The sequence below is a fragment of the Camelus ferus genome, chromosome 20 (genome assembly GCF_009834535.1).
Source record: "Camelus ferus isolate YT-003-E chromosome 20, BCGSAC_Cfer_1.0, whole genome shotgun sequence".
NCBI classification, from domain to species: domain Eukaryota; kingdom Metazoa; phylum Chordata; class Mammalia; order Artiodactyla; family Camelidae; genus Camelus; species Camelus ferus.
The window spans coordinates 19,067,232-19,078,481 of NC_045715.1; the positions used below are offsets into that span (position 1 = coordinate 19,067,232).

Genomic DNA, 11,250 nt, shown 5'->3' on the forward strand with positions numbered 1-11,250 from the left:
AACTTTGGCCAATCTGATAAGTGCAGGATGCAATTTTTCTTGTTTGTACCTCTTTGATTATTGGTAAGGGAGAACATTGTATACCATCACAGATGCCATTTGGTTTACTGCCTACTGCTCATGTTTCTTTTGGGCTGCTTGGTTTTTCTTACCGATTTCTAAGCACTTGAAAGCATTTGTAAGCATTTGCATAGTGAGCATATTAATGTGCAAATATTTGTCCCTTCTTCAGGGCTGGTTTCCTTCTAACTCTCTTAGAGGGATCATATGTGGTCCATCTTTGAATTTTTTTTTTTTAGAGCTCAAATAATAATATTAAGAATAGTACTTGGAATGTTTATATCATGCCTTTTTCTAGGCACTTTACTGTGAGGTCTGGGAGACTGTGCCTGCATATAGACACTCCTCTTCATGCAGTAAAAACAGACAATAGACTTTAAGGACTATGGAGGGCTTGCCCTCACCATTTCTTAATTCTACCCGAATTTATACGAGTCCCAGGTCCTCATTGCACTAGTGAGCACTGAGTGCTCATGGGGGTGTGTGTAGGTGAAGATGTGAGGATGTGGTTTGAATTCTACATCTTCTTGCCCCACTCACACCCCAGAAATCCTTGCCACCCTGTGATTGGCCTGTGCAGAGTCAGAGTCTCTGCCAGGATATCAAAAGGTTGCCAGTTACCTGAGGACCTCAAGAATCTCAGACTAGTGATCTACAAACACTAGTCATGACTGCACAGTTAAGGGCCTCCTATCTTTTCCTCCTTTTCTTAGCTGGCTTCGTGCAGACAAATTCCAAGCCAGAAAGGATGAAGGTGAGTGGCCTCCAGAGAGGGCAGGGCAGGGGTCAAAGGTGGAGTCTTCAGTCCTGCTCCAAGATCTGGCCCTCGGTCCTTTTTGTAAGACTCTGACCTCTGCTTTCTCTCTCTTTGCGGGTTCCCCTAATCCTTTCTTCTCTTTTCCCTGAGGCTTCTTCACTCCTATAAATGGGTATTTCTTGAGTTGAATATGGGTAGGAAAGATAGCATCTCCTTACTGTGGTCCTTTCTCCCCTCCTTCTCCAGGGAGAAGTTACCTGGATTCCCCTCCAGTCACATGAGTCTGTGCCTCAGAGCTGGGTCTGAGGCTCGGGACAGCAGTGAGCATCCCAATGGGTGGGGAGGAGAGGCTGACCTGAGTCATCTCAGATGCAGCTCAGTGGGGAACCCATGAAGAGGAGGAATAAGCCAGTGTGGAAGTTTTCAGGATGGATGAAATCTGAGTGTTATCAGAGAAACATAAAACATACGGAAAAAAATAATTGGAGGCCTAAAACAACTGGATCCGGAATCAGGAGTCTTGGATTCTGGCTTTGATTCTACTTCCAATTCATGGCTCAGTTGCCTTATTGATAAAATGTGTATATGGCCGTGGCAGGGGCCGTTCAGGGAAGAATAGCAGCAAACTTGATGATATGGAAGCAAAAAGGAATCATGAAGTTAGGAGCAAGCAGACTCTCCTTCACATAGAGGGTTACCACGTTTGGCCTTGAACAAGTCACTTCACCTCTGTTAGTCTCTGCTTTCTCATTATAAATGTGTGTGTAACAGTATCTACCCACACGCTCATCCAGTAATCGGGTAGGTGAGCAATAATTATTATGCATATAATGTGTTCTATAAAAGGCAGCTCTGGTAAGATCTTCCTGCCTCTTGACTAATAACCTCCTGGGTGACTTTCTATTTTTGAGAATTGATGTGGTTTTTATGTTATCCATTGCTGCCTACGTGGGTGGGGAGACCCTGGGCTGTAGAATTTGCTTAATAAAAGCTGAGTCCAGAGGTATATGAGACAAATCATACAGACTGAAACGTGAAACAGCAATGAATATTAGGAGTAAGCTGGACTCAGAGGAGTCTTCACGTTCAAAGTCCCCACATTCTGGTACCCAAAAGGATTCTCAGTCATTTTCATTGCCGTAGCAAAGGGGGAAACAAAAGGCAAATTCTTAAAAATGTTTAGCTTGGAACCATAATATTCTTTTTATACATGTCTCAGTTTTGCTGGTGTGTGTGTGTGTGTGCGCGCGCGTGTGTGCGCGCGCATTTAGGGAAAGGTGCAAAAGTCTGCATAAAGAAAATGCCTTTCTCCCCAGGAGGAGGGAGGGACTGAGTAGTTCCAGCCTGGTGTGCTAGTGATAGAATGAGTGGGAAAATGTAGTTTGGTTTTGTGTTGGATCACTCCTTCCTTAGATGGGGGAAGATGATGTTTGACTAAAATCCTTTCTAGTCCATTGTATTTCTAGAGACTCTAGTTTTATCCTAGTATAAGTCTGGACCTTTCTTATTAGATCATGTCCTTCACTCCTTTCTCTGGTCCATACTTCTCTGCCTTTTTCTTACCGGGTGGTTTGGACGTTAGCTTTCTTTTCATACTGTGGTATTTTATATTCCCTGTATTCCAGGAGCAATTTGTAGCAGCCTCTCTGATATAGGGAAAGGGATCAGGAGGTGCTGGTGAGCACTGTGGAGTCAGCACACTTTGGGTGCTGCGTGGACCCTGCATGGATAGAGACAGAGGAGGAATGAGATCTGCATGTAGAGGAATTTAACCTAAGAACAGCCAATGAGAATTTCATGTGGAACTTATTTCTGTCATGAGGAACCCTGCTCCAATATGTTCAGGAAATTTGATAAGGAATAGAATAGATGGAGCTGATGATGGAGGCAGGTATTAGAAACCTAGAGCACAATCGGGTGAGGAGCTGAGTATGGAGTAAGTTGGGTGCTGCCAGACAGATCTTGGTGACCTGCTCACAGATGAATTTTTGAGCTCTCCATTTCCATTCTTAGGACCTACAAAAAGTTAGAACTTCATAGTATTGGTTTGCAAGACCGTCATGTGAGTAAGAGAGTAAGAGAGAGAAAACTACTCAAGGAGGGGATAATATTAGATTCTAGAATGTGGAACCTGGAAGGTCCCTGGAGGATCTGATAGACATCCAGATGAATGTCTTCATTTTGCCAGTGGGGAAACTAAGAGCCAAGGATGACAATGCTCAGGTTCACAAAGAAATCTAACAATAGAGCTGGCTTCTGATTCCCCACCATGCTGATAAGTGGGATAAGAAGTCAGAAGACCTTGGGAAAGTTAAAGAAGTAACAAGACCATCCTAAAATACCTGGGCAATTTAAAACTTTCCCTTTAGGGAGGGTATCCAGGCAGGATGCCTTTAATCCAGAGACAAGGAGTAGCCTCATTTTTACAGAAGCATGAAAGGCAGTGTGCTTTTCTGTTTGGCCCAACTTACTTTAAGGTCATCCCCTTCCAGCTCATGAATGTCTGCTCTTTTCCATTTATCTAAGCAGTTCCTGGTATTTTACTTCTGCCAGGATAATGGAGAGACTTGACTCCCTGTTCTTCAAAAAATTATTGCCTTTCAAGTCACCAGACTGAAGTTTCATTCTTGTTATTGACACCTTAGACAACTCTTCTTTGTTTTCTGGGTCTCAGTTAATACATGCATTATTCTTTGAGTGCTTTGAAAGATTACACAGATGGCAGAAATTATTGTTACTAATATTATGATTTTTTAAAATCTTCCAGATGGATTGCTACAAAGATGTGAAAGGCAACATCTATGAATATGACGCTTTCACTCTGAATGAGGCGGAACACATTCAGTTCAAGCAGTATGCGGGCAAGCATGTCCTTTTTGTCAATGTGGCCACCTATTGTGGTCTGACATCTCAATATCTTGGTAAGCGTTCATAGCCAATTCTCCTTTGGACTAAATTTTCCAGCTCATTATATTCTAAATCATATTGGAATTATATTCTAATTCTAATTCTATATATCAAAATCAATACTCATGATCAAATATCTTTATTCCCTGATGTCAGGAATCAGCAAATTTTGGTCCACAGGGCAAATCTGGCAAGCCTGCTTTTGTAAACAAAGGTTTATTGAACATAGCCATGCCCATTCATTTACAAATTGTCTGTGTTCGATATTACGCTACAAGGCAGAGCTGAGTAGTTGTATGAGTAATGGTGCCAGAGACCATCCTGCTCATAAAATCTGAAATTACTATCTGGACCTTCACAGAAAAAGTTTGCGGACCCCTTCCCTATGTTCTGACTCTGCTTTGCTCCTGAGATTTCCAGGAGAATCAATATGTATCTGAGAACCAGGAGCGTGTCCAAAGATTCAGGTCTCCTTGGTAAATAGAGGAGGTAGGACTGATGTTTCTGAGGCTTTTCCAGGTAACTTACATAGACAAGAAAAAAGGGAAAGGGATTTTATAACTGTTTCCATAAATTTGACTACTTTAGATACCTCATATATTTGTCTTACTATGCAGTACTTGTCTTTTTATGACTAGTTTATTTCACTAGCAGAATGTCTTCAAGATTCAACCATGTTGTAGCATGTGACAGAATTTCCTTTCATTTTAAAGCTGAATAATATTCCATTATATGTATATATTATATTGATGGACATATGGGTTGCTTTCACTTCTTGATTATTATGAATAACACTGCTGTGAACGTGGGTGTGCAAATATCTCTTTCAGACCTAGTTTTCAGTTCTTTTGCATATACACCCAGAAGTGGGACTGCTGGATTTATGGTAGTTCTATTTTTAATTTTTTGAGAAATTTTCATAGCAGTTGCACCATTTTACAATTCCATGAGCAGTGATCTGGTGAGCTTTAGAATAATAAAGATAACTGGGAGCCATCTCAGAAGAATGGAATCAGAGAATTCTCTGGAATGGGACCTGGGCATCTCTATTTTTAAAGAAAGCCCCCAGCTGAGTCTGACATGCTACAGATTTGGGAAATACTACACTATAACACAGGGCTTTTGAATCCATGTCTAGAGATCCAGTATCTAACTTCAGCCCTGCTACTAATAGTCATTCTGACCTAAATATTTTTTTCCTTCCCTGGGCCTCTGTTTTCTCCTCTGTAAAATGGGTAACTCCAAAAATCTTTCTCTACACAAGGCAGGGTCTCTAGCCAGGCTGCCATATCGTCCCTTCTCTACTCATAGAATTAAATACACTTCAGGAGGAGCTGAAGTCCTATGGCCTAGTTGTGTTGGGTTTCCCCTGCAACCAATTTGGAAAGCAAGAGCCGGGAGAGAACTCAGAGATCCTTCCAGGACTGAAGTAAGTGCGTCCTTGAAACCCTATAGGGGTCTCTGTCTACTTTTCCTCAGTTTCCAGAGGTCCTTCTGTATTGGGAACTTCCAGGATGGGTAGTGGATTAATAGGCTTAGGGGCCTCTACAAACTGAGTTTAACTTTGGCCTCTGCTGTTGTGAGTATGGCAGTGTTCAGAGACTCTCTCCTCCTCCCTGGGTAATGAGACCTGGACATATGGAGGAGCAAGAGCACAGAAATGGCTCCTGGGGTGGGGTAGGTATAGCTCAGCGGGCACGAGGTACTAGGTTCAATCCCTAGTCCTTCCATTAAATTTAAAAAAAATAAAAGGAAGAAAGAAATGGCTCCTGATATTTCTGGTGCAGAAACAGTGCAGGGTTGGGGGAGAGGGAGTGACAGGATGTGGAATAGAGAAAAATGAAGTGAATCTGGGAGCCCAAAGTTTAAAAATGGTCTTACTTTCCCCTTACTTTTCCCTACAGCCCTGTTTTCTGTAACTCTAGCATTTTCTCCCCTGTCTCATGACCTCAAATCCTAGTAATCCATCATAACTTTCTCTCTTATATTCTGGAGCTTCCTGGGAACATTATGGTTCATTGCAGGTACGTCCGTCCGGGAGGAGGATATATACCTAATTTCCAGCTTTTTGAGAAAGGGGATGTGAATGGTGAAAAAGAACAGAAAGTCTTCACCTTCTTGAAGGTAAGTTAATTACTGATGTAAGCCTCTTTTTCTCTAATATTCCTAGTATAGAGTTGACGTGTTGTAAATAGATCCAAAAGCTCCTGCCTGGAGGTGGGATTAGACTCTATGAAGAGACCTTCAGATTAGCATAGGGATTAGGGTTTAATTTGTTAGTATCTATGAGACTCTGACTTTGTGGAGAGAGTTGTATAGAGTATTTCTTTTCACTGGGATCATCCTCTTTTGCTTATTGACATTCATTCATTCAAGGTACATTTGTTGAGTGTCTGCTATCTATAAGGCAATTTGCTAAATAATAAGAGTATAAAGGTATATAGACACAGTCCCTGTTCCTTGATGAGTTCATACCGGAGAGGAATACATAGAAATCAACAGGTATAATACAATGTAGTAACTGTGTTTTATGAAACACTTGACTTTTAGATATAGAGAATGTGACAGCTGAAAGGGCCTCTAAAGGGCATCAGAGTTCATTGTTCGTTCCTAAATGTTGGACTGTGGGCCAAGGCTGGCCCATGTTGAGATTTTTGTATATTCTCAGTAAACTGAAAAAAAAAAAAAAAAATAGGGCAATGTAAGGAGGGTTTCATAAACTCAACTGATCTGTAGGGCTGCCCTTTATTGTAAGATTAGGACCTATGTGTTATCTATTCTTATAATTATCATTTTAAAATTAAATGATGAATTAAAAAAATTTTTTTTCTCTTATTTGACAAAACAAAATATTGGAACTCCATTTTGGTCCCAAAAGATATTTTTGAAATGTTATTGGCCCATGGAGTACCAAAATCTGGGAAACCACATTCTAATCTAAGCCACTCACTTTGCAGAAAAGGAAACTGAAAGCTAGAGAGGTGACATGTCCTAAACATAGCAGCATGATTTTGTGATGGGGTCACAGGGAGAAACAGAAAGAGGGAATAGACTTTTGCTGTAATATTTACAGTATTGTTTGTAGTTGGCATGACTGTGATTCAGAGAGTTTATTAAGAATCATAGGAAATTAAAATATCTAGATATAAGAAGAAGTGGATTCTCTGTTGTTGAAAATAGCCTGGATCATCCAGGAGCAGAAATTACATTGTCATTTCTCTTTTCCATCTCTCTGCTTCAGCGCGCCTGTCCTCATCCTTCCGAGGTTATGGGCTCAATCAAACATATATCCTGGGAACCCATCATGGTCCATGACATTCGCTGGAATTTTGAAAAGTTCCTGGTGGGACCTAATGGAGTCCCCATCATGCGATGGTTCCATCGGACTCCAATCAGTGTAGTCAGGTCAGATATCCTGGCGTACCTGAAGCACCTCAAAACTAAATAGGAAGATCGAATAGGGGGCAGGAGCTATCCCGCTTCTTACCTGAATATCTGTTCAAAAAAAATCCATCTTTTCACTACACTCTCTTCCTAAGTGGCCTCCTCTTGACTAAGTCACCCCTATAGTGCCAAAAATTCCCACTCTTTACCAAGGAGATTTATAAACAGAAGGTTACTGCTATTTCTCCTTGCAAGAGTATGCAAGTGAAGAAAAAAAGAATGGAAACTCTAAATCCTTAGACATGTGTTACAAATTTAATCATGAAAATTCATCAAAGGAAAACCACCTTTCCATGAGGATGGTTCACTTTGTCACAATATCCTGAAGAACAGCATTCCTAGACATTCTGACTCCTCCTTCTCTCTCTGCTCTAAAGGTGTAGAAGTAGCAATGGGGTATATAGGCGCACAATCTAGGTTCCACTTCATAACGTTTGTCCTCCCCTAGAACAAACATGTAATGTCAATTTCCAAACCTTTCCAAGTCAGTCTATCCATGACACCCTGCCCACCCCCAACCCCGCACTGATCTGTCTCTTGTAGGAGCCCTAAGGTAGAGTGGGAGCAGGAAATCACCTCACATGAAGGGAAGGGCATCTCCATGATAGTGGGACTCAGAGCCTCTTTCTAATTTGGACCTGACAGAAATTGTTCTATGTCTGATCTTCAGTGCATTTAGGTTAAGATACCTGGGCAGGGCAGCCTTTGAAGGATAGGCTTTCCCCTCTCAACCCTTGATTCCTTGGTTTCAGAATGAGCCCTGCCATTATCTCCAATAAAATGTTTTCTGCAGCATCTGGGATCACTATGGTGGTTTTTAAATTCCATCCTGTGCTCAAAGTCATCTTATCTTTCTCTTCTTCCTCACTGTGAAGGTCACAGATGGTGTATTGACTGAATTACCTGAAACCCTCCCAGATCCTTGGAAGGCTGTTACCTGATGGCTCTCAACTGTCATCCCTCTTTAGAAATTGTCTCAGGTCAAGGTCACAGTCCTTTTCCAGGGGAAGCTTGTATCCAATTATTGGTCAATGAGGGGGTACAAAAGCCAAGATCTGGCTTCTCAGCTTAGGACAACTCTGAAGGGCCCATCCCAGCTGTGGAGACCTCCGGGGGGTAGCAAATGCCTTTTTGCACTTGCACTGCAACCCAGTTTTCCCCTCTGACAAATTCTGATTCTCTTCATTTCTTCTCAGGTAGTGCCCCAGTAAACTTTCTGAATGTAAATCCCCATCTTAGAGTTTTTCCAGGGAACCCCACCAAAAGTGGTATCCAAAGTGATCTGACAAAGAAGAGGCTAAGATGAGATTTCTGAGGCTAAATTATCCACCATCTAGTTGGCAATGAGGGGATTGGTGGAACACAAGCAGCCACTGGCACAAAGAAACAATTTTTAAAACTTTCACCAAACCTGAACTGAGATGCTATACTGGTGGATATGCACAAGGAGATGTGATGTATCTTGGAAGTGCTTGGAAAATAAAGAATAGTAGGTAATTATGATGTAACAGAAGTGTATGGTTTTTATTAGAAGAAATCAGTGCCTTGGAGAGAGATGATTAAATGCTGAGGGTGATATCTCATCAAACAAAGGCTAACTGTGACAGCCAGAGTGTCTCTGTTAGGATGGTATTAAGAACCTCTCATATCCTGCAACACAAGGGCACAAAAAGCTAAGGTTCAGATTCAAGATTTAATCATAAGAATACTAGAACTCAAAAGTAGATAAAATCCTCAAACTAGATTATCTTCTATGCCTATGTCATGGCCTTGGTTGGAAAAGAATAGAACCTTGAGACATTGGATGGAGACATCTGGTTGGAGGCATTAGAACATCTAAATCTCCGATTTCCTGATATCTTTTGAATCTTTTGGAAGTTGCCCAGTCCTCCTTTTTAAGGGTTAGCTTGTCATTCTTGCTTAAAGACAATGCAGAGACCTCTGCTTTGCTAAACATGTGTTTCTGCCACCCACTCAGCATCTTTCCCATATAGAACTCAATTCTAAGGGTTCTGGATCAAGGAGAGTAAAACTCAAAGTTAGTTGAAGTGGAGTTCATTGCTATTGGTACATTCTCTCAAAGTATAGAATTTTGACCCAGTGGCAAGGACTCAACACACTGTTAGAAAAAGAAATAGTTCCCATTAAATGTGGTAAGAATGCCAGGACTGTTGGGATTGATCGTAGAAAGAAAGGATTAAAAGCTCAGAAAAGTGGGCATATTAGAGAGGATTTACCATGTAATGCTAGGAAACCCACTCAATGAATGTGTCACAGGAGGGCCCAAGGACATTCTGTTTGAAAAAATAAAATGGAATGTACTGGGGAGAGGGGAACCAGCATCAATGAGAAATTCTGTGGTGAGTGTCCTCTACTGGCCCTGGGGTTAATGATAAGAGATACTGCTACAGAGGTAGGCTCACTGATAGCAATGGGTATTATAGGACCCTGAAGTAACTCAGGCCAGAAATGGCAGCACTCAACCACCAGAATCCATGTGTGTGTGTGTGTGTGTGTGTGTGTGTGTGTGTTTGCGCGTGTGCCAGGGGTGGGAAAAATTACTGTAATGAGAGACAATTTCAGAATGGAAGCCAACTTTGTCGAGAGTTTGAGATGACTAATAGAGTACAGAAATGAGATAGATGGGCAGCCAACAAGCATATATATCACTATCTACACAACCAGAAGAAGTCAAGGATAGACATTTAGGAGAGTGACAGCAGCTGCCCCAATAAAAAATAAAATCACTAAACAAGTTCATACTGTATAGCATAGGGAAATATGTTCAATATCTTGTAGTAGCTCATGGTGAAAAAGAAGGTAAAAATGAATATACGTACATTCATGTATGACTGAAGAATTGTGCTGTACACCAGAAATTGACACAACATTGTAAACTGACTATACCTCAATAAAAATTTTTTTAAAAATCAAAATATCTTGTTCAATTTCTGATTTTGAACCAGTTTTCAGACCTGGAATCATTGACTAAAGGAGAAACCAAGTCCTGAGAAAATAGGACCCTGCAAATCCACTGGAAATATATAGAATATAATTCCCCAATTCCTTTCCTAAAGGAACTTATGACTATTTACTCAAAATCCATAAACTCAAGAAAAAGAGTCCTTCACATTTCAAGCACTGTTGGAAACAAAGTCCAAGTTGATATTGGTACAGAAAGACCCAAAGTGTCATCATGTACCCCTTGTTAAAATGGAGGTAACGGGGACCAGGTAACAAATGGAGTTATTGCTCAAGTCTGGTTCACAATGCGTCCGCTAAGGCCATGAGTCCATCTGGGGGAAGTTTCTTTTTTCCCCAAATATATAATTAGAATGAAATAAGCTTGAAATGAACTACAACAAATATAAACAACGGATTCCTCTGAGTATGAGACTTCAGATAAATTTCAAGTTATTATCTTTTTGGTTTTCTGCATTTTCTTAGCCTGTGTTGTATCTATACATTTAAAACAGTGATTTTTCTAAAGGAAATATTAGCTCCCTGAATGTTAAATTATTTTAACATTCTTGGGTTTAAAAAAAAAAACAAAACCCAGCGAACGACTGGGTTGGGTTGGGATAGGTGGCATCTGAAGCAGAAGAAAGGTCAGCGGAGCGGAGCGGAGAGCAGGGCGGAGGGAGAGGAGATGCAGGAAAGTAGAACCGCTGAGATGGAAAGTCCATGCGAATCCGGAATCCGGCAGCTATGAAAATGCACTAGTTTTTTCCACGCTGAAAACACCCTCGTAAATAGAAAGCTTCCTGCCTTTGTTGAACCAATGTAATTTTTTTTTCATTAAAATAACAGTCAATTTAGAGAAGCCGTGAGAATCGGAGCGAAAAATCAAAATAGAGGTAACTGCGACGCTCATCCCCGGCAGCATCTCTATATTGTGGGGGAAACGGCTGCAGATTGGCTAATATCAGGGATGCCTTGATTGCTGCTTCTAACCCCATTTGTGGAAGCTCCATATCAGAAGATGCCATTTTGTTCATATTATTTAATACCTCTAGCAAAAATAGTGTCTTTATCTGTGAAAATATATTCACTTATATCTCCCTAAATGCGCATCCAGTGTG

At 41.0% G+C, this 11,250-nt stretch overlaps 1 protein-coding gene across 2 annotated transcripts; it reads left to right on the forward strand.

The window, feature by feature from the left end:
• The first annotated feature begins 727 nt into the window (after positions 1–727).
• Positions 728–7,172, forward strand: LOC102517908 (epididymal secretory glutathione peroxidase). 2 transcript variants are annotated; one of them, XM_006192025.1, is made up of 5 exons: positions 728–814; positions 3,585–3,738; positions 5,036–5,153; positions 5,749–5,848; positions 6,966–7,172. In XM_006192025.1, the coding sequence occupies exons 1-5, from the start codon at positions 728–730 to the stop codon at positions 7,170–7,172; spliced, it is 666 nt and encodes a 221-aa protein (XP_006192087.1). The 2 variants fall into 2 exon arrangements, with proteins under 2 accessions (XP_006192087.1, XP_006192088.1); XM_006192026.1 differs by lacking the exons at positions 5,036–5,153; positions 6,966–7,172 and having other exon boundaries at positions 5,749–5,810.
• Positions 7,173–11,250: the final 4,078 nt, after the last annotated feature.